The following is a 24,043-nucleotide window of genomic DNA, read 5'->3' as shown; positions in this document are numbered from 1 at the left end:
CCCCCGCCTCAATTGGCTGCGGGGCGTGGCCACGGGCCGGAAGCCACGCAGGGCCACGTCTGCGGGCTACGGGAGCTGGTGACTGGCGTTGCCGCTGGGAGCCTGTCGGCGCGGTGGAAGGGAAGGGGAGTCTCCTGGCAGAGGTGAGCGGGCCCCCGGGCCTGGGGCGAGAAGGGGGCGTTGCGGCGGCAGGGGGTCGGGAGAAGCCGGGCGGGCCAGCAGGCAGGCTAGCGACCGGCTGACGGACCGCGCGCCTGACACGCCTTCAGGCCACTGCACTTCGGGGGCGGGCTGATGGGGCCGGCCCGAGGGTCTCGTGCTGGGCTCCGGTCCACCGACCTGTGGGGATCTCGTGCTGTGCCAGGAGTCGTGCGGTGATTGATAGAGGAACCAAGGAGGTCTGAAGATTGAATGGAGAGAAGGAGCATACTCAAACTTTTTAAGAGTGGACACTGTTTAGACTTGGCAAATATACTTTTAATAAAAGCATTCGCATACCCATTGAAAGTAGCTTTAGGACCTAAAACGCATCAAAGGGTGATAGCAGGTTATCCTGATTTTTTTTTTTATACTTTCTGGATTTAATAGGACAGGACTGGTTGACACCCTTATGAATAATCATGATACATTACTCACTGGTCAGTTCTGTATTCATCCCTGTGAAAGAGATTTGCTCACTTTAGCCTGAACTAAATTAGTTTGTTGAATGCCAGCTTTTTCCAACTGGACAAAAGCAAACATTTTTCACCATTTTCTTTAATTTTTGTTCATTGAAGCAGTGAAGGACAATAAATTAAAATTGTAAGGCCAGTAAATGTGGGACTGCTTTCTCATCTCTGGGCTAATTGGGAATTAATTGACCCAGGAAATGCATAGTATGTGGGCCGCTGAGAGTACACAGCTGACGGAGGTCAGAAACCTCAAGTTGCAGTTTATTGGAGTATCCCAGAAAACGGAGTATTAGTGAGCTAAGGGCTGATGTTTGAGTTCTAAAATTAAACGTAAAAGGTGGCATTCCTTAGGAAGAAGATATTGCTGGTTTCAGAGCTTAATTTAGAAGATTCTCCTGATCTCCTTATGAAGGTGGGAAAAGATTTGAGCAGGTGTGGAAGCGAAACTGTTGCCCTTTGCTTATCCTTTTTGGGACTATGTCTCTAGTACAGCCTGGGAGAAATAGCAAAAGAACCATGCAGATTTCCCAGATATTGGGAAGTATATAGTCCCAGTCCACTCAAGAATTTGCCTTTAGGGCCTAGCCCCATGGCTCATGCCTGTAATCCCAGTGTTTCAGGAGGCAGGAGGATTGCTTGAGGCCAGGAGTTGAAACCAGCCCGGGCAACATAATGGTATCCTGTGTCTACAAAAAAATAAAAATAAAAGAAGTAGCCAGGTGTGGTGGTGCGCACCTATAGTCCCAGCTACTCGGGAGGCTGAGGCAGGAGGATCGCTTGTGCCCAGGAGTTCGAGTTTACGCTGCAAGCTATGAGAATGCCACTGTACTCTAGCCTGGGTGATGCAGTGAGACCCTGTCTCTAAAAAAAAAAAAAAAAAAAAATTGAAGAATCTGACCTTCAGCCTCAGCCCATCACTGGCTACCAAACGTTAACTTAGTTTTCCCTTTTGTAAAATGAGATGATCTTTGATCCCATGGAAGTCTCTGAATGTAGGTATAAAATCTTCATTTTAGTTTGAGAGTGGACCATTTTAAGTTCACCCTGGGTTCAGGAATAGTCCTGGAGTTAAAATGGGGGATGCGCTGGGGACAATCTGATTTCTGCCCAGGAGCAGACAATACACATTGGGCAGGATCTTGTAGGTAATTCTAACCCACAGGACTTATTCTACTGCTCTTTGCTCTCTCAAACATAGGATTCTTTGGGGGGATTCAGAATGAAGCAGACCTATTAGTTTGGAATGGTAGTTTTTGAAGCAAATGGTTCTTGAAAGATTTTTTGTGTTATGCCTGAAAAAAATGTTTCTTAATATTGTAGACATGGATTTAGGTGCTGTTACAAAGCACTCAGCATCACATGCCAAGCCCAATGGACTCATTCTTCAATATGGGACTGCTGGATTTCGAACTAAGGCAGAACATCTTGATCACGTCATGTTTCGCATGGGATTATTAGCTGTCCTGAGGTCAAAACAAACAAAATCCACAATAGGAGTCATGGTAACAGCATCCCACAATCCTGAGGTAATTCATTTAGTGCTCTGATAAAGAAAACCATATTACAAGACCAAACCCCGGTGTCTGAGCAGTTTGATCCAAAGTACAAATTCTAATTCTAGGAGTATGCCTTTTTACATTTATATGTGTCTTCAGCTTTGGAACAGCTTTTCAAGAGAGTGACTGTTTAGCTCATGACTCATTACAGGGTGTGGAGAGAATAAAATGAGACTGCCATTTTTTGGAGAGTATCCATATTGGAGAAATAACAGAATGTCCTTCCAAGTTAGTTGAATTGAGACAGTATCAGTAATTTAAAAATGTTGCCTCTCTTCATTTAGCAGTGATTAAAGACATTGGGGATGGGTGAGGGAAGGTTAAACATTTGAAAAGGCACATTTTGAGATTTTTTCAGACAGGTTTTTTTTATAGCTAGGTAATAGTTTCCTATTTGGAATGAACAGCCAAAGAGCTAGGTCCAGGGATCCCAAACTGAGCATTGGGCACAATATTGATGGGGCCGGATAGTTCTAGTTTTTGTGACAGTTAAGATTTTAATCAAAGTATTTGTCTTGACATAGTTATTTTTTCAGCTTTATTGAAGTTTAAGTGACAAAAACTGTATATATTCAAGTTGTACAGCATCATGTTTTGGTATATGTATACATTGTGAAATGATTACCACAAACGTGCCAATTAACGTCTATCACCTCACATTGTTACTTTTTTGTGTGTGGTAAGGATACTTAAAATCTACTCTCAACAAATTTTAAATATATAATATTAACGATAGTCACCATGCTGTATGTAAGTCTTCCAGAACTTACTCATCTTATAACTGCATATTTGTACCCTTTGATCAACATCTCCCTATATCCCTCACCTCCTAGCCTCTGGCAACCACCATTCTACTCTGTTTCTATGAGTTCCACTTTTTTAGATTCCACATATAGGTGAGCCTGCAGTATTTGTTTTTTAATGTGTGGCTTATTTCACTTAAAATGTTAGCTTCATCCATGTTATTGCAAATAGCAAGATTTTTTTTCTTTTTTAAGGGTGAATAATATCTCATTGTGTGTGTATACCACATTTTCTTCATCCATTCATCCGTTGATGGACACTTAGGTTGTATCTTTAGCTTGGTAACCTTTTGACACAGCATAACTATTCTGAATTGCCTTTAGCCCACAAATACAGTGTTTGAATAATATGCTTCTATTTGATTGCTAGGGCATGAGATTTTTGCCTTTGTAGCTCAATCAGCAGCAAGTTAAAGCTGTGTAGGTCAGTGAAGGATTGTAATCCAAACAAGGACATTGCCTGTCCAACTTCTACATGTGTGATCACTGTAAATATGTAAATGTCTAAATGTATTAGTTGCCATAATTGATTGATGACTTGTAGGAAGAGCCCCACGTTTATTGCTAGTTCCAGAAACACTTCCCAGAACAATTCTGAGCTGTTTTTCTCAGTTGACATTCTCTGAACAACATTTTATTTCTTTCCAGGAATTTGAGCAGAACAGAGTTGGGAGTCAGTTTTTAATTTCCGTGCCACTCACTGTTTGACAGGCTGGCCAGTATGTTCTTGGAGTCCTGAGTCATAGTGAGAAGAATCTCTAGGTACCCTCATTCTGCTCCAGTTGTGCCCTAGTCAGTCATTAATAGTGAATACACTGATAGCAGCCTTTTGAAAAAGCTAGTGTGGCATAGTGGTTGGTTAGGTTTAAGAATCAGACTTGAAGTTGTAATATTAGCACTGACACTATTAGCTGTATGATGATAAGCAAAATTACCAAACCTCTCTGAATCTCAGTTTTCTCCAAGTAAGATTGGCATAACAATAGGATTATTAGATCAATATGGATGTCATGAGGATTTAGTGAGGTAATATATAAAAAAAAAACACCTAGGCCAGGGTCTGGCATTAATATTAGGTGGTAACCATTCAAACTACTCAGCCATCACTGTCTTTTGTTGGGGGAAAAACATACACTAATTCTATCTCCTCAGCTCGCCCTCATGCATATGCATAGGTTGCTTATCGTTTGCTTTTCTTTTAAGGAAGACAATGGTGTCAAATTGGTTGACCCTTTGGGTGAAATGTTGGCACCATCCTGGGAGGAACATGCTACGTGTTTGGCAAATGCTGAGGAACAGGACATACAGAGAGTGCTTATTGACATCAGCAAGAAAGAAGCTGTGAATCTGCAACAAGATGCCTTCGTAGTTATTGGTAGAGATACCAGGTAACGACAAGAGTTACTGATGGAAACAGCTTTGGGAGTGTGATAAATGATTGCACCAGTTTTAATACCCAAGACAGATGCAAAGAATTAAGTAAAGTGGAATTGCCCCGAGTGTGGCAATTCTTCACCTACCTGGCCTTTTTAGTAGGAGGTAGAAGCTAAGTCACTACTGCAGCTTGGGTTTTTTTTTTTTTTTTGGAGACAGAGTCTCACTCTGTTGCCTGGGCTAGAGTGCCGTGGCATCAGCCTAGCTCACAGCAACCTCAAACTCCTGGGCTCAGGTGATCCTCCTGCCTCAGCCTCCCGAGTAGCTGGGAGGACAGGCATGTGTCACCACACCTGGCTAATTTTTTTTTTTCTATTTTTAGTTGCCCAGCTAATTTTTTCTATTTTTAATAGAGATGGGGTCTCGCTCTTGCTCAGGCTGGTCTCGAACTCCTGAGCTCAAGCGATCCCCCCCACCTCAGCCTCCCAGAGTGCTAGGATTATAGGCATGAGCCACTGCGCCTGGTCTTGGAGCTTGGGTTTTAGAGTCCAACTTGGATTTGAACTTCAATTCTAACACTTAAATGACAGTGGCAGGTTACTTAACTTTTTGGAGCTGCCATTTCCTCATCTATAAAATGTTAATGATAAAGCCTATCACAGGGTGTTTGTGAGGATTAAATGAAATTATATATGCAAAATAGTTATTTCCTAGCAGAAGAGAAGCACTTAATAAATGTCTCCCACCTTCTTCCTGTAGGCGTATTTTTTTTTCCTACGAAGTCAGAACACATGATTTTAACTCATTATTTTAAAGATTTACTTTATAATTTGTGTTACTATTGGTTCGAATATTTATATTATTTTCCCATGCTGGAGTTCACTGGAAAACAACAATCTGTATTATTTTCTGCATATTTGTCATATTTTGCAGCTTTATGAAACATGTATTTTTGTAAAATGTTATATTAAAAGTGTATCTTGAAACAGTAGGATTCTTTTTTGCATAAAATCTAGTTTTATCCAGAGATTCTTTCAAAAGGAAGTTTCTACTTGATCTCCTAATGGCTCAGACTGTTTTATTTTTAACCCTCTATTGTGTTTCCAGAGGGTCTTCCAAATACCGCTGATCGTAGGTTTATAGGTAGCAGAACTGGTTAAGTGACTTATATTTTGAAGTAAATTATCCCACAGTAAAGCCATCTGGCATGTATTTGGATCTTACCTGTTAACTAATTTAAATTATAAAACATGTTTTTCTTCAAGGCAGTTTTATAATGACCTTTATTTTCATGTAGATAAATAATTTGTTCTGGCTTTATAAAATGGGAAATAGGTTCTGTATCCTTGGTGGTTTAATAGCCGGTACTCTATATGCACACTGTGTGCTTTCGGTATTTATTTTTACTGCTCTTAAACAGCACATATGTTGCTATGGTCAAATTTGGAAAGGTGTTTGGATATGGTGTATCCTTTTAGGGTATTCTTTATATATATTTTCTAAATTCATTTAAAAGGTGAAGTCTTTCTAGGAAAAATAAGATTGTGAAAGGCTACTGGAAAATGCTTATAACTTACCAGTATCTTTTCAGAGTTGATAGCTTTCAGTTCAGATACAATGAATTTATTATTTTGAAATTTATAGCACATAATTTCTGCATTTGCTTGCAGAACCAGCAACTCTGTTCATTTGAGGATGGGATATATTTTCTTCCTTTTCTTTCCTAGGCCCAGCAGTGAGAAACTTTCGCAATCTGTAATAGATGGCGTGACTGTTTTAGGAGGTCAATTCCATGGTATGTAGTTGTCCTGAGTTGTAAATTAATCCTGAAAAAACTTTTTAAGATTACAAAAGGCAAATTGGTACTAACTGATGAACACTAGGGTGCTCACATGGCAGTAATATTCTCCAGGGATTAAGGGGATGGCGGGGGTAAACTCACAACTAAAGGACACGGGGAGCATTGTAGAGGGGAAGGGCACACCTCTAACCCTCACTTGGGTAAGGCAAAGATGTAAAATGTAACCAATAATGTTTGTACCCTCATAATACCCTGAAATAAAATAAAATAAAATAAAAGATTACGAAAGAAATGTTTATGTATGTAGAAAAGTTTGAAAATATAGGTGAACAAAGAGTGTTTCAAAAATGAGTTCTTAGATACAAAATACTGACTTTTAAAATGATCTTCCAGATTGTTTCTAGGCAGGCATATTTTGTTTTACCTATGGGAGTCCTACAGGAGATGATAGGTAGGAAACGCTGATCTGATACAACTTTTTCTACCTTAGTAAAGAATTTCTTGAAATAAAAACCTTTGAAGTTACTTGAAGATGTTCATTTTGGGGAACTTTTGTCAATATTAGGTATTCCCTAATAGCTGCTCAGGTGTGGAATCAGCTGTAACCTGGCAAATAGTGATGAAAACTATCTGGCCTACGTGTAATCATGGTTTTAGGTTTGGACAGGTGCTTCCTGTTTTATCAAATGAGAGAGAATTAAATGCAACAAAATGGAGGCTAGGATCCTTTTCTCAGGTACGTCGTGCTGTTGTGAAGGTCGTGGCTCCCTGTGCGTTGAGGTGAATATTTTCCTGGTGTGAGATCTTTCTCATTAAAACAAAAATCCTCTCCTGACCTTTGAAACGTCTTCTCCACTCCACTGTTTTCCGTTCCTTCACAGTTAATCAGGCCTCATCTAAGAGCTGGCTCTGCTCACCTTCTGTTTCCTCATTTTCTAGTCATTCTTCAGCCTTCTGCAGGTGAGTGTCTAGCCTCCCCTCTCCTTGAAATAAACGTCTCCCCCACACTCATCTGCGTTCTGATCGCCAAGTCTGGTGACTGTTGTAAAGTGGGGACTCTTAACCTAGGGCCCAGGAACCCTGTGGAGTGTTTGGTTAAGCTGCAGGCACCCTGTGGCCCTCTGGATACAGTGTGCAGAGTGTTGGAGTGTTATCTACGCAGCTAGTATTTTTCTAGGGGGAGGATACATAGCTTTCGTCAGATACTCCAAGGGATCTGTGACCTAAAAATAACTTTAAGAACTTATGCTTTAAAGTTTTTATTTCAGTTGACATCTTTTTGTAGCTTTCGACACTGTTAAAACTCTTTCTTTAAGCTTCTGCTAGCTTCTACTCTTCCTTACTGGCCTTTGCTGGCTCCTCTTCTGTTTCTTGATAAGGGCATTCCTCAGTTCTGTCTTTCATTCTACATGATTTCTGAATGGTCATCTCTACTGCCAATTCTCCAGATACTTTTTTTCATTCATTTTATTAATTCATTAAACATTTTTGACTACCTATTATGTACACTCCTCCAGCAGTCTGTTTTGTTTCACTGTGTATCCCAACCCATGGTAAGAAGCCCATTTTGTGTCATGGCCTGTGCATATGTGCTTGTGTGTATAACTAAAACAAGTAGTTTAAGTAAAGCAGGGCTCACCCATACTGCCAGATGGGCACTCATCCATTTAAGAGGCAGAAATGCTGGTTGTGTCTCACTAAGTAGATTCCATGACCCACTGACTGCAATGTGTGACACACTGGTCTGAGTGATGTCTACCCTTAGGTCGCCTGCCCAAAATTGTATTCTTTCCCCGGAACGATTGACCTTTTCAGCTTTCTCATTTTATCTCTAGAACCAGCACTCTTCTAGTGTTTTAGTCTAGAAAAATTTGAGAGTAATTTTTTTAACCTTTCCCTCATTTCTCTCTTCAGCTTAGTGTGCTTCAGGAAATGAAGGAAGGTTAATATGGCTGCAAGGGAGCGTGGGGAAGCTGGTAAAGCATCTTAGGGAGGTAAGCAAGGATTGGGGTTCTAGTCCAGATGCAGTGGGACTCCACTGAAGGATTTTGTTCAGGAGAGTAATATTATGTTTTCATTTTAAACCATTCACTCTGGCTGTTGTGTAGAGAAGGGAAAGGAAGGTTTTAAGAAAGGAAAAGAGACTATCTAGACCACTATTGCATATTCATTAGTTTATGCAAGAGGGATGATACCAAGCGAAATGAAAATAATTAAAATTTATATTGAATTCAAAGGCTTTTGTGTGATGTGAGAGTGTATCTTTGAAGAACAAATACCAAGTTTTTGGGTTGATCAGTTGAATAGATGCTGATGCTTTTTATTGAGTGTGTGTAATAGTCATTTAGTAAATGTTTATTTGATAATTTTGATATTGGTCACAAAATCCTTTTGTTTTCTCCTTTAGCAAGCCTTTTGGAATAGTAGTTTGCTTTTCTTAAACACTTCCTTTAAACTAGTCTAAGCTCTCATCCACCTTTTTTTGAGCCCCTCCCCCCACCTCATCCTTATACTAGAGCCAACGTTGCCTTCATAACCATTTCTGTTGTATAACTGCAGGGCTTAAGAACTTAAAATGACTCCTTTTTTTTGCCTCCAGTCCAAGTTCTTGTGTTTGAGTTTCAAGTCCATTGACAGATGTAGTCACTGAATATTTACTTATTGGATACTGGTCCATCTCTGCTATCCATTTTTCATTATTTCTTACTCATGGTGCCTTTCTTGTGTATTTAGCTATGTTTGTAAGCTGTTTGGTTTTTATGGAAGATTATTTGTGGGTTTTTTTTTTGAGGTTTGTGATGAAGTATGAAGGTACATTTCTGTGGCAAAGTTTAGTGTTTGATTTGCTGGGTACCTGGGGCACTACTTGGCTGGGTCCACTTTAAATTAGTTTATGACAAGGTCATTTTACACCCCTGTGGTTATGTATGTTTGGGCTGGAAATCCATGCAAGGGCCCGTGCTTGTGGTGCCAGCTCTTCGGGAATGGCTTTTCCCCTTTGCTTTGCTCAATGCCAAGACAGCTGTCCTGGGAGTGGTGACTTGGGGTGAATCAGAACCCTTGCACTGAAGATATAGTCCTTTGTGGTTGTTTCAACTTCATGAGGGCCTGGTCTTCTACTGGGTTCCACATCTTAGACCAGCGTGGACTTTTTTACACTGAAAACTGTGGCTCAATTTCTACTTTAGAGGAATGTCCTCACAGCAAAACTGGCTTCCCTTAGCTCAGATCTTGGAGTTCCTGCCTTCCCATAGATTTTGGGCTGAAAATTCTGTAACTTGTCGGCGCTGCAGTTCTTTTTAGAAAGATTTTTCTCTTTCATCTAGAATTTTGGTGGTTTTTCAGGAGGATGATTCATCTGACTTACGTAGTTTGCAATGTTACTGGAAACAGCATTCAATTATTACTTTTCTATTTTGCTTTGTATTTCCATTCTTACCTGTCTGTACTAAATGATTATTTTTGCTAGTAGTAGTTAATATTTTAGAATTGAGTATGTGACATGTAGTTGTGATGATTTCAATATATATGTATCTGGATAGTTTGAAAGTTAGCATTTTTGTGTTTTCTGAAATGTCTGAGATGATAAACAGAGGATTTGTCACCCCGAAATTCCTACAGTATGAATGCATTTAAACTTTTTATTAAGAAATGTCGTGAATTGCTTTTTGTGTTTCTATGACAGATTATGGCTTGTTAACAACACCCCAGCTGCACTACATGGTGTATTGTCGAAACACCAGTGGCCGATATGGAAAGGCAACCACAGAAGGTTACTACCAGAAACTCTCTAAGGCTTTTTTGGAACTTACCAAACAGGTGAAAAATCTCTTAAACATGGTTAGAAGTTCAAACAAATGAATAAAGTAGCAATGATAAGTTGAATAATTTATCTTAGATAGTTTGTCACTCCTCCTCTTTCCTTTTCCAAAAATGTAGCATATCTCCTTTTTCTCTCTAGGGCTCCAGGTGCAAGGTTGTGGTCTGTGTATGCTGCTAACTGCATGTTGGCATTTACTTGGCAAGGCACATGGTACATTCTGAGATCACTGGGGGAGAAACCACGGCGGGGGTCTTGCTTAGGGTATCAAGTATTCAGATGAATTTGGTCTTAGAGTTAACGTAGGTGCTGTTGATTTAGTACTTGAGACATCTGTGGTTGAGAAGGATTTTCTTCTAGGTATATTGGGTTGTTAAACCTGGAGAGAATTGAGGCATATAATTCATTCGATCAGCAAACATTGAGTGTATGTCATTGCCAGGCATATTTAACCAGAACAAAGCCCTTGCTGTCATCAAACTTGTATTTTGGGTGAGGATGGGTGGGAGAGGAAACTGACAATTAGGAAAAACCCAGATTTCCCTGGTGATGTTATATGCTATGCAGAGAATGACACATGCCGTTACTGCTCATTTGTATGCTCTTCCCACATTTGAATGGCTGCCATGTAGTATAGACTGTACTATTACTTTTAAGGGACCCTGCTTAATTGAGGCTAAGTTCTAATAAAGCTCTATTTTCATAAGTTGCTCAAAGAGTGAAACTGTTCCAGTGTCTGAGGTGTTTTTAAATTTTACTTTAGTGTTTTATAATTCTAAAAATTGTTTTAAACAGACGAGTTAGCTGAAGTAAAAGAAGATGTTTACATATATACACATAAGTGTATAGCTTTATATTTCACTTTTACATTTATAACTTGAAATTTTCCTTCCATATGTCTTTTTCCTTTGAAGGCTTCCTGCAGTGGAGATGAATATAGATCACTTAAGGTCGACTGTGCAAATGGCATAGGGGCCCTGAAGCTAAGAGAAATGGAACACTACTTCTCACAGGGGCTGTCAGTTCAGCTGTTTAATGATGGGACCAAAGGCAAACTCAATCATTTATGTGGGGCTGACTTTGTGAAGAGTCATCAGAAACCTCCGCAGGGTATGTAGTACTAGCACTGTAAACATTTGTTTTCACAGCCCTTGGAAGGCAATCTCACTTACAAGTTGAGGTGGCCACATGAGCTAAGAATCATGCAGCTAGTCCTGGCTCTGCAACATTTAGACATTTAGGAATCTTGCCACTTGTGAGGGCCATTTAAAACATGGTATGTTCTCTGTGCCTGTGAGTCACACCACTCTTCATAGTGTGTAGGAAGTCGGGTGGGGAAAGCAAAATCAGAAAGTGGCATTCTAGAGCAATGGTTCTCAGACTGTAGCATGCATCTGAATCACCTGGAGAGTTTATTAGCACACAGATTCCTGGGTCCACTCGGAGTTTCTCATTCTGGAGGCCAGAGGTAGGATTTGCATAGGATAGAAATTTGCATTTGTCAAGGCCAGTTTGTTGATGGTGCTAATCTGAGGATAACTCTTTGAGAACCACTGATCTAAAGGATAGCAAATAACAGCATTTTTAGATACCTTATCTGAATTAGATACACTGTGGAAAAGGAACGTAACTCATGTACTTGTCAGCAGAATCAGTGTTTTCCATGCTGGGAAGATAAAGAGGAGGACTGTTCTTCAGATTTTAGTAGTATTAAGAGGTATTGTGCATTTGTCTGCATTACAGATCTTAAATTATTAGCCTGTGGACCAAACCCAGCTTGATGTGCTTTGTTTGGTCTGCTATGTGTGTGTGTTTCTGTGCCACTGTTTAAAAATTCTGTGATTTCTCTTATGTATCGGAATCTCTGGCATCTTTTAACCAAAGTCAGAAAATGTCTGTTCACACATGGCATTAATCTGCTGCAGTCAAATAGCTGCCACCTCCTTTAATCAGGACATTAATTCTGGAACTCTACAGAGTTCATCATCTAGTTGCCTCATTCATTCATGTTATTCTGGCTCACTGTGGTAAGCATTTAACATTTCAGTGTATTCAACCAATCTGAGACCCTTTTCACTGAATTGCTTGTTTTGACATTTACTTTACTGACAGTTCAGTTCCATGTCGCTCATTTATCCATTCACTAAATACTGCTGTAAGGCACTTAGACTACAGTATGAATAAAACCACAGCCCTCGCTTTCCTGAAGCTTGCTTTGTGTCCGTTAGTCAACCTCATGATCATTTTCCCAACAAAAGCCTTTCACTTGTTAGTTGCCTCATGTTGGATTTGTCCTCTGCCGCTGTCACAGCTAAAGAACAGCCAGATTTTCTAATAAATTCAATACAGCAGTTGCTGAGGTGTCAGTAACCCTATGCAAATTTCACAAACCAGTTCTCTCTCATGGGTTATAATTGTTCGCTCTTAATTTACCAGTGTTTCTTGGGTTGGAAGTGTGGACAAATAAAAATCACTTCTATTAGAATTAAAGCACATACCTCATCTAGTGCTGATTATTTTTTATATTATATGTGAAGGGGTTCACAGTACTAGGTAACTTGCGTCCAGAAATCTCTGTACCTTTCAAAGAAAACTGTATGGAAAAACCTCTCTAGCCAAACCAACTGGCTTATAAAGTGGAATTTTATTTTAGTATTATAGTAAGTTTCAGCATAAATAGATTTTGAATGTTTTTCACTTTGCCATGAAAGAATTTGACCTATAAAAACCACCAATAAACTGTACACTATTTAAAGATTAAGACATTTATTTTCATTTGAAGGGATGATTTTAAGAGAAAAACCTCAAACTTTTTTATATTGAGTTTTATTCCCATTTCTTAGATTGAAGTGCATTTTAAATTGTCCTGTGTGCTAGGAATGGAAATGAAGTCCAATGAAAGATGCTGTTCCTTTGATGGAGATGCAGACAGAATTGTTTATTACTATCATGATGCAGATGGGCACTTTCATCTCGTAGATGGAGACAAGATAGCAACGTTAATTAGCAGTTTCCTTAAAGAGCTCCTGTTGGAGGTATGGTGGGGGGATTGGCTACCCTGTGAAATAAGACTTATTCATTTGAATGTAAGAAGGGTACAATTTATGAGAAATTCCTCACATTTGTGGCCAAAAAATTAAAAAAATAAAAAGTGGTGATTCCAGTTATTTCAACATTGGGGCATTTGGTTTTGGAACCTAAAGGTACTCTTCTTCCTTATACTGGCTAAGTTTTATGATTTGAAGATTTATGAAGTTTTGCTTTCCTCATAACTGACGCGTTAATGAGAGTTCTGTGATCACTCCCTGGAGTGTGAAATTCTAGTAGAAAATTTCATCATCTGAGAGATTCATTTCCTATGATTATGATAACTTAGTAATGTGAGAAATGTTTTGCTCTTTTATCTATCTATCTATCTATTTATCTATTTATTTAGAGACAGAGTCTAACTTTGTTGCCCAGGCTGGAGTGCCATAGTGTCAGCCTAGCTCACAGCAACCTCAAATTCCTGGGCTCAAGCGATCCTACTGCCTCAGTCTCCTGAGTAGCTGTGACTACAGGCATGTGCCACCATGCCCAGCTAATTTTCTCTATATATTTTTAGTTGTCCAGCTAATTTCTTTCTATTTTTAGTAGAGATGGGGTCTTGCTCTTGCTCAGGCTGGTCTCGAACTCCTGAGCTCAATCCTCCTGCCTCAGCCTCCGAAAGTGCTAGGATTACAGGCGTGAGCCACCACGCCCGGCCCTGTTTTGCTCTTTTAGAAATCTCTTTCAGGTTAGTTTTAAGTATAGGATGTAATTGGAAATAGAATCTGGAAAAGGTATATTTTAAGAATTCAATAAAGACTTTTATTAAAAAATTAAGGAGGTAAAGATTAGATCACAGCCTTCTTTAAAGAGGATTTCTTATAGATGTGCTTTAAATACTGCTCAGAAATATTTTAGGGGCTGGGCGTGGTGGCTCATACCTGTAATCTGAGTGCTTTGGAGAGGCCAAGGCAGGAGGATAACTTGAGGACAGGAGTTTAAGACCAGCCTGGGCAACACAGTGAGACTCTGTCTCTACAAAAAATAAAAAAAATTAGCCATGAGTGGTGGTGTGTGCCTGTAGTGCCAGCTACTCAGGAGGCTGAGGCAGGAGGATCAGTCGAGCCCAGGAGTTCAAGGCTGCAGTGAGCTCTGATCACACCACTGTACTCTGGCCTGGCTGGCAGAGTGAGACCTGGTCTCTTAAGAAAAAAAAAAGGTATACATCTACATTTTTAGTCAGTCATTTATTGCACAAACTAAGGTACAGGGCACTGCTGAAATGGCTGATAGTTTTGTTATCCTAAATTTAGAACTGATTAAATTTGCTTGTGTAGACTGTTCCTTTGATGTTAAGTATCAGTGTTTTTGTCTAGATTGGAGAAAGTTTGAATATTGGTGTTGTGCAAACTGCATATGCAAATGGAAGTTCAACACGTTACCTTGAAGAAGTTATGAAGGTATTGAACCATTTTCTTTTTCTGACAATTTGTTAATTGTAAGATGTTTCTGTGAGGAAAATATTGTCCTCATGAAAGTGAATATGCTGCAGCGCATGAAGCTGAGCCGTTGTCCATGTAAAGGGTAAAGAGAAATAAAAAATGTAATTGTCCTTGATATCCAGTGGGAGAGAGACTTCCCCTATCTTTTCTTAGAGCATTTCCTTTAGAAAACATGTAAATTATTTCTTTGTCCCTTTGTAATGAATGTAAATCTTCTTAAAGGCCACATAAGCCAGTTTTACAGCCGAAGAATATTTTTCTTTAGCCTAGAGTCACCATTTTTAAATATAAGTGTCAGGGAAGATAGCACCCCGGTCTCCCAGTCTCATGAGAGTTTAGATGTCTGGCTCCAGATTGTAACTATCTACTCGTAGAGGTATGAGAAACTTTATTACTCCTTTGGATAAAGGCAATTAGCTAACACAGATGGCTATCCCAATTACTAGATAAATTTAGGATAAACTGTGTGTCACAAATGGTGTTGTCAGGTCCTCTTATTTGAAGATTAGTGTTAAAGAAAAAATTACTCATGACACTGGTTAAAATGGCAAGGCAGACTTAGGACTGTGGTGATAGGTACAGGGACTAACGTGATGGGGTTTTGCGGAGGGGGAGAGAGGCTGGGCTCAACTCTGAATCCAGCAAGGAGAAGTGTGGTTTTACAGCCAAGAAGCAGGGTGTGTGTGGAGGGGTAGGAGTCAGTAGATGGAAAACTACTGAGAGGAAACATCATGGGAAGGGGAGTATATTTTGGCTAAACCGACCTAACAGCATTCTTGATGAAGGCAGGCCAGGGTGATCACATATCACCTGGGGGGTGGTGGAGGATGAGGACTTTGATGAGATATCAGGGGTGATCAGATATCAGGGTGAGAATTCTTGCTAAAATTGGGCTCTTGGAGGACATGCCCAAGGATGGGGCCTAGTTGGGCTCAGATGAGCCTGACTAAAGTTTGCTCAAGGAGAGAATCTTTGTCACTAGTTATCTTATATCTTGGGGACTTGTATGGAATGGAATGTATCTGCTTGACTATTTTAAATGGTGAGAGTTCTTTCTGTCTTTGCAATCTCTTAGTGCATTGCCTGTGATTGCGTCACAGTATAGCTTAAGCTTATTCAGTAATAAAACTGTTTTCTTACTCTCATTTTTTGTGGTGAGGTTTTCTGGGGTGGTAGGAGATTCTGTTTCTAGTTATTTTCCCAGTGTCCCCCAGATGACCACCCTTTGTACCACATAAACTGCTCTGAGAGTTAGGGGTTCATGGAAACAATTGGAAGTCCGTTTGCCTTTATTCTTTTTCTCACTAATTGGTGTAATATTTTTCCACTTTTATGTATCTTATTTCAAATTTTGGCTTTTTTTTTTTTTTTTAAAGCTAGTTTTTGTTACCTCTTCATTCTGTATAAAGCAGGAATTGCAAAGTCAGACTCCTGCAGGACTGGACAGGGAAAGTGAGTGAATGCACAGGTGGCCAAGGACTGGGCAGAGTGTGCCCAGGCCAGCCACTGTCCGCTCTAGTCAGATTCTTCAAGAGAAGCTGGAAATCTGAATTGTCATGTGAATTCCTACTTTTAAAAAAAGAAATAGCAGGTGGGCAAAACAACATATCTGGAGGTCGTTAGTTTTGAGACCTGATTTAAATATATGATTATAGTAACCTCATTCAAGGGACTCCATCTGGGGCCCAGTTGCCTGCCTTTCATAGGGATTGGTTATTTCACACTACTTGAGCTATTGTTTTAGTATTTTAATTCTTATTTTCTGTCTTAAAATTTTCTTATAGGTAAAATATGTTGTTTAAGAAACGAAGCATATCAGAGATGGTTACTTCTCAACCCACTCTCTTACAGATGAAATATTTTTAGCCCTTGCCATTCCTGAGGTCTCCTAAATCCAGTCAAATGCTGATCTTACTTGATGTCTCTTGTGCAGTTTTGCTCCTATCGGTCTTTCCTTAACCATTCTTAAATCTTGTACGGATACATCCATGACTTTCCCTACCCACTGTTGCTGGTCCAGTCACTGTAATTTACTAGGATTAGTCTTAGAAACCTCCCAACTGATCCCCTGTTTCTTAACCTCTAATACAGGTTTGCCACTGTTTGTAAATAAAGTTTTATTGGAATAGAGCCATGCTCATTTGATGATATATATAGTCTGTGGCTGCTTTCACACTACAAGGGTAGAATTAAGTAATTGTGGCAGAGACAATATGGCCCGAAAGCCTAAAATATTTCCCATCTGGCCCTTCACAGAAAAAGTTTGCAGACCTCTTCTCTAAGCCGTTCTCTACACTGTAGCTAAACTCAGCTTTCTAAAACCGATCATGTCATGCGCCCACTTGTACTCTCCCATGGCGGATAAGGAGACCCCTCCCCCCATCTCGCTCACTGGCTTTTTGCTTGGCTGTGAGCTTCCATAGTGCCTTCCCTACTCCATGGACACTGCCCATTTTGTATTTTAATACCTAATCATCTTCCTCATTGGGCTAAGCTCCAGTAAGTTTTACTACTTGTTATATACCTGAGATACCAAGTATATAATACAATAAACATTTGTCACCTGAGTAATTGCTGTTGTGTTTCTTTAAATGTGTTATAGGTACCTGTGTATTGCACTAAAACTGGTGTAAAACATTTACACCACAAGGCTCAAGAGTTTGACATTGGAGTTTATTTTGAAGCAAATGGGCATGGCACCGTAAGTTCTCTTACATAATTGCAGCTGCCTTGGCTGGCACTTTTATGATGGGAGTTCTGTGTCTGGGAGCTCATAGGTAGTACTCTACGTTGTTGAAATGATTGAATGGTGGTAAGATTCTTTGGTTAACTTACATATCCTCATGTGTCATAAAACTGTGGTTTTCTTTTAGATTGTAATGATTGTTCTTTGAATTTGAAGAGATGTATTTGTTCTCTTAATAATTTAGTGTTTTTAAAAAATATGCAGTTCTTAATTTTCTTTTAAGTAGATTGTCTCTGCATTTTCCTTCAACTGGCCGTTGGTGGGAAAAGGAAAACTTTAGTAGCTGTGGTAAATTGAAAAGCATTGGAAAGTTAAGAATTACTGTAAATGACTGGAAATGAGTTTAAAGTAATTAGTGATAAGCATACAAAGTTTTTTATGGCTTTCTTGGCAGACAGAATATTTTTAAAAATTTTGAGATATAATTTACATAATGTAAAATTCACATTTTATGTGTAATTAAGTGGTTTTTTGTAGATTCATGAAGTTTAGAAGTTTTAAAAAATGTTTTTATACTTCACCTCATTTCATAAGTGGATTTGAGGTGGCCAACAGAAAATTTGTATCTGGGCCAAATCATTTTTCTCATTAATTCAGTGTTGGCTTCTGGAGGACAGAAATATAAGAAGGGGAAAAATAATAAGTTCCTACAAAATGCAATTAAAATATAATTTCAGTGATCTAGTGGAGAGGTTGGTAAGTGATTTTTTAAAGAGCAGATGGTAAGTATTTTAGGCTTTTCAGGCCATAAGGTCTCCATTTCAACTGCTTGACTCTGCTGATATAGCAGAAATGAATGGGTATGGCTGTGTTCCAGTAAAACTTTATTTAGAAAAACAGGTAACCAAACCTGGCATGGTGGCTCATGCCTGTAATCCCAGTACTTTGGGAGGCTGAGGCAGGAGGATCGCTTGAGGCCAGGAGTTTGAGACCAGCCTGGGCAACATAGTGAGACCCTATCTCTACCAGGAAAAAAAAAATTAGCCAGGCATGGTGGTGCACACCTTTAGTCCCAGCTATTCTGGAAGCTGAGGCAGGAGGATCACTTGAGCCCAGGAATTCGAGGTTACAGTAAGCTATGATTGGGCCATTGTACTACAGTCTGAGTAATAGAGCAAGACCTTGTCTCAAAAAAAAAAAAAAAAGTGACCATCCTGCACTTTATATTATGAACAAAAATCAAAAATGTATTTCATTAAGTAGTTGAGCATAGCATGCTAATCCTCATCGGTGGTGGGCCTCTTGAGGGCAATAAAAAGATGGCTAAGGCATTTCCAAATGACATGATAATCTTGAGGAACATGATGTATATATATTGTAATAAATATCCATGACACCATTTGCCATACTTTGACAAATATGATAAACCCTCTTTCTAATTTTGCCTAGCTCATGGCTTTAAGTTTAGGACAATAAAATTGTACTAGTTGCGTTGAATTCTATCCTTCAAAGTAAAAAAGATACACAGTCTTAAGTAACCTGGTTGCACAGAACTGATTTAGCTGGCTAACAAGAAAACACAAACTCTTTATATGTATTCAACTATTGTCAAGGTGGTGTTTTCTTTGTAATCTGCTGTTTAAATGTTGATAACCAGTTACATAATCCACAAAGAAACTTTTTTCCCCTAGTAATATCCTTTGGGTTCTGATTTGATCTTGTATTAGTTTCATGCATTATAAGCCTGTCATTATTTTCCCCCTTGGTTTCTCCAGACTGATTAAGGGTAAAAGTGGTTTAGCTAGCATGATAGTACTTATGACTGGGGCTTGGATAGTGTTTTGAGATTGATTTTGTATGCTTTTGCTGCAGGCACTGTTTAGTACAACGGTTGAAATGAAGATAAAACAACTAGCAGAAGAATTAGAAGATAAGAAAAGAAAAGCTGCTAAGATGCTTGAAAACGTTATTGACTTGTTTAACCAGGTCAGAACTGATGGGGTGGGATTCTTGGTTACCTTTACATTATTCAGAAGGGGGAGAGAGCAGTGTGTACTGTATAAAAAATTAAAGTGGAGAAGTCCTGTCGGCTTCCTGGCAACAGTAGTATATTCGGTTGAGATTTACACTGAAATGGAAAGACAAAGTGTTTTTTATATGCTTCCCTTTACCTACATTTCATGATGAAGAATTTCAAGTATACGAAGTAGCCTAGAATCAACAAATGCAGCTACTGAGTATATACATTGTACCTTGCTAAGTATTTTTTTTAAACTACCCTTAAGGAAATTCATTAAAAATAAATGGTTGTCTCTTCGACAGAGGACGTGTATGTGTGGGTCATGTAGTAGTTGGGATTAAGTGTAGAGTGTGGCTGTGGAAAAGCAATACTCAGGGCAGAGAAAACCAATGGAACAAGTATTTGAGTGTCTTATACCTATTGGGCAGTTTATATGCCTTATCTTGAAATCCTTGTAGTAATAGAGGGGGAGGGGTTTATTTTAATTCCCATTTTATAAATGAAGAAACAAAAACTTAGAGCTACTCAATGGTAGTTTTGAGGTAGTTTGAGGTAGTTTTGAGTTTTATACCAAAGCTCATTTCTCCATTTTACCATGATGCTTTATCTCAAAAGGGATCTAGTTATAAAGAAACATTTGAGTCATGGAATGTTAGGCTGAGCCTTAGAGTTATCCAGTCTAATCTCATTTTATAGATGAGGAGGAGGATTAAACAAGTTTAAGAAGAGCTAGTTTCAATATCCTTTATATACTTTTCATTGTTGTCTTCCATGGATATCTTTACCTCATTACTGTTTGTATTTATCTACAAAAACACTCCAGTTAATGCTGCATGGGATCAAGGGGAAAGGGTGATAGGGAAGCTCAGGAGACAGTTGAGTATCCCTTATCCAAAAAGCTTGGGACCAGAAGTGTTTTGGATTCTGGATTTTTCTGAATTTTGGAATATTTGCATATACACAGTGAGATATCTTGAAATTCATTTGTGTTACGTATGCACCTTATACATATAGCCTGAAGATAATTTTATACAATTGTATTTTATTTTATTTTTTTGAGATAGGGTCTTGTTCTGTCACCCAGGCTGGAGTACAGTGGTGTGATCATAGCTCGCTGCAGCTTTGAGCTCCTGGGCTCAAGTGATCCTCCTAAGTAGTTGGGACTATAGGCACATGCCAACGTGCCCAGCTAATTTTTTGTTTGTTTGCTTGCTTAAGACATGGGGTCTCACTATGTTGCCCAGGCTAGTCTCCAACTCCTGGCCTCAAGCCATCCTCCCACCTTAGCCTCCCAAGTTGTTGGGATTATAGGCATGAGGCATGAGCCACCAGCCACCACATCCAGCAATTTTATATAGTAGTCTTAATTTTATGCATGAGACAGTGTTTGTGTACACTGAACCATCAGAAAGCAAAAATGTCACTGTGTGAGCCTCTCATGTGGACAATTTATGGTTGTTTGGTATCACCACCATTCCTGATTCTGAACTTACATGCTATAGATAGGCAAACATTTTCTTATATTTATTCATGCATATATGTACTTAATAATAACGAAAATATATACATATCTGGTATGCATGGGAAAAGATAGGTTGCAGCTGAAGGTGGCTGGATCTTTTTTCCCTTGGGGGCACTGAATAAACTATTGTGAGCCTGTTTTTTTGTGTTTCTTTTTTAAGAGATGAGGTCTTGTTATGTTGCCCAGGCTGGAGTATAGTGGCTACTCACAGGCACAATTCTAGCACACCACTACACCTTATACTCCTGGCCTCAAGCAGTGCTCCAACCTCAGCCACCCAAGTAGTTGGAACTACAGGCGCATGTCACAGAGTCTGGCTATCATGTGCCTACATTTTGACTGTGACCCGTCACAGGAGGTCACATCACGTGGAAATTTCCCCTTGGGGCATCATGCTGGCATTCAAAATGTTTTGGATTTGTGGATCAGGGATGTTCAACCTGTACTATGATTGGTTTTCTAAGACAGAACATTCATATCCAAGATTTGCTTATGTTAAGGGTGGTTTCTTCCATTTGTTTGCCCATCTTTCAGGCAGCTGGTGATGCTATTTCTGACATGCTGGTGATCGAGGCAATCTTGGCTCTGAAGGGCTTGACTGTGCAGCAGTGGGATGCTCTCTACGCAGATCTTCCAAACAGACAACTCAAAGTTAAGGTGTGAGAGGTTTTAAAATAACTTTTCTGAATATTAACTAAAGTGTATTATCCCATGTCTCACTGAAAATACTTCCTAAGCATGTCATATTTCATTTCATATATATACACACACAATATATAGAAAATAAGGCCTTATAGTATCAAGTATTTGGTTTCCAACTTTATTATGATATTAAGAATGACTCTATGTTTTTTTAAAAAAGGATTTTATTATGGAAAATTTAAAACATATAGAGAGAACAAAATAACGAACTGCTCTGTACCTAGCTTAAACAGATTTCAGCTATTGCCCTGCACATTCTCCATACCTCCCCCAATATTATTTTCAAGCAAAACCCAGATAGCCTTTTATTTCAAGTGAAAATATTTCCTCTACATTATTTTTGGTTCACAGAGTACTTCCTGAGGCTAGATGGTGAGAAGTGGGAGAAAATTTTTTTTTTAAAGGTATTTCAGATAAATTGCTGACTTCCATGCAAGTTTATACCAGTTTACATATTCACTAACAGAATTTGTGAAAGACATTTAGAGCTACTAAAGCCAGAGTTCAAAGGAATGGCTGCTGATTGATCAGATTAGTTCAGGAGATGCTTGTCACAGTCCTCTTATATAATAGGTATCCACTTCTATTATTTTAAATACCTAAAGTTATTTGATCAATGAACTACACTGGCGTCCATGGTATGATATAGAACTTAGTCATACAGTATGTATTGGCCATTATTTTAGTGCTAACTGTAAGACTATAGAAATATCTTTTTTTTGCTAAAGGTAATTCTTTATAGACTGAAGAAAAAGAGAAAAGTTGTACAAATATTAAAATTAATAACCCTGACCATGGAGAACTAAAACTTATGAAATTTTAATGCAGTTCATCTTATACTTAATCTGGTACTTTACTATTTCAGTGTTGTGCTTTGTGGTATAATAAGCTTAAATGTAGGTATGTTACTGTTAAAATGAAAGAGGGATAATCTTTGGTGGGCATTATGTTGAACAGGTTAAGCTTCTGAAAGAGAGTGTAATACAGTGACAAATGTGAAATGCTTGTGCTTAGGTTGCAGACAGGAGAGTTATTAGCACCACTGATGCGGAAAGACAGGCAGTTACACCCCCAGGACTACAGGAAGCTATCAATGACCTGGTGAAGAAGTACAAGCTTTCCCGAGCTTTTGTCCGGCCCTCTGGTACAGAAGATGTTGTCCGAGTATATGCAGAAGCCGACTCGCAAGTAAGCTGGGATAGTTCTATTGAAAAAGTGTGCAGTGAGTGTCTTAATAACATAGGTGATCGGGAGGAACTCTAGGAGAGAAAAGAAAAAATAGCGTTTGGAATCTCACTATGATAATTAACGGTTTATGTCTTTGAGATTTGTTTATAGAGACTTTGAGGTTCATATTAAGACTACAAAATTATTTTAATGAGTTAAATAGTTGAACAAAATTGGACCCACTTAGTATCCCCAAGTATTTTTCTTTTGATTTATTCTAGACTTCCTGAATTTCTGAGTCAGGAATAACTAATAAATACTTTGTACTGTGAAGTAGATTAATATAATCCTATGACTATGAAAACAGCCAGTTTTGTAGTCCATTTCTAAATCAACTGGTACCAGGCATCTTTGTCTCTGGACTCTCCATTTGTTTTTCATATATTTCCTATAAATGATAGCCTTACTCTGCCTCTGCTATTTTCCTGATAAGGACAAGACTTGTGGTCTAGAGTTTTATGATTTGCCCTCTTCACATACTCCTTAAAGTGTTTGTATAGCCAGGGCAAAGTGCTGAAATAGGGACTCAGAAGGATTAATTTATATAAGATGTGGCAGCTTTTTCAGAATCCAGTGAATGAATATCCCTGATGGAAGGAGAGTACAACCGAGGGTGTAAGAGTTACGCAATTGTGGCCTTCTTGCCTTTAAGGGAATAGGTTTAATTGAATTTATTTAGAGTTTTGGAATGATACCTAATTTTATAACCTGAATTAACTAAAAACTTACCTTATTTAAAAGAATTTGACCTGTTTTCCATTTATTTAAGGGCCTTGGAAATTTGTTACTGAAAGATGAAAAAAAGTTTTCATTTGAATATGTTAGTAAAAACAAAATCAGGAAGCAACTTTCCCCCTTCCTTAGAGTTGAAAGTAACGTACGGTTGATTCTTTGTCTCTCTCATTTCATCTCCTTTAATCTAACTTGCAGGAAAATGCAGATAGCCTAGCACATGAAGTAAGCTTGGCAGTATTTCAGCTGGCTGGAGGAATTGGAGAAAGACCCCAACCATGTTTCTGAAGATAATTTTTATATTCCTGAGAAACTGGATTGTTAAAATTTTTTTTTATAAAACTGTCAATAATTATAGCAATACTACGTTTATAATCATGTTTATAATGCATCTTACTGGATTGTTTCTAGATCTGATTGCTTTTCTTAAACACTACCAGAATAATTCTTTAGAAAGGCTTATTTGTTAAAGAAACTTACCTCTAATTTCAGTCTCACTAATGTAAAATATTGGGCTTAAGTATATGATTCAATCATTAACTTTTATGGCTGTGTGCAGGGAACAAGTCATGCAGGCTGCTGGAAAATTAAATCCTGTTA

The 24,043-nt window shown here is 38.7% G+C and overlaps 1 protein-coding gene across 1 annotated transcript; it reads left to right on the top strand.

Moving 5' to 3' along the window:
• Positions 1-88: 88 nt before the first annotated feature.
• PGM3 (phosphoglucomutase 3) lies at positions 89-24,043 on the top strand. Its single transcript, XM_012638229.1, has 13 exons — positions 89-143; positions 1,992-2,197; positions 4,234-4,418; positions 6,132-6,199; positions 9,891-10,024; positions 10,940-11,135; positions 12,903-13,060; positions 14,429-14,512; positions 17,157-17,255; positions 19,113-19,226; positions 21,317-21,439; positions 22,499-22,672; positions 23,642-24,043. The coding sequence occupies exons 2-13, from the start codon at positions 1,994-1,996 to the stop codon at positions 23,729-23,731; spliced, it is 1,629 nt and encodes a 542-aa protein (XP_012493683.1). The 5' UTR covers positions 89-143; positions 1,992-1,993; the 3' UTR covers positions 23,732-24,043.

Source organism: Propithecus coquereli, unplaced genomic scaffold (assembly GCF_000956105.1).
Source record: "Propithecus coquereli isolate 6110/MARCELLA unplaced genomic scaffold, Pcoq_1.0 Scaffold127, whole genome shotgun sequence".
Classification (NCBI taxonomy): domain Eukaryota; kingdom Metazoa; phylum Chordata; class Mammalia; order Primates; family Indriidae; genus Propithecus; species Propithecus coquereli.
Note: the sequence above shows the minus strand (reverse complement) of the source record. Positions and strands in the feature narration are given on the sequence as shown.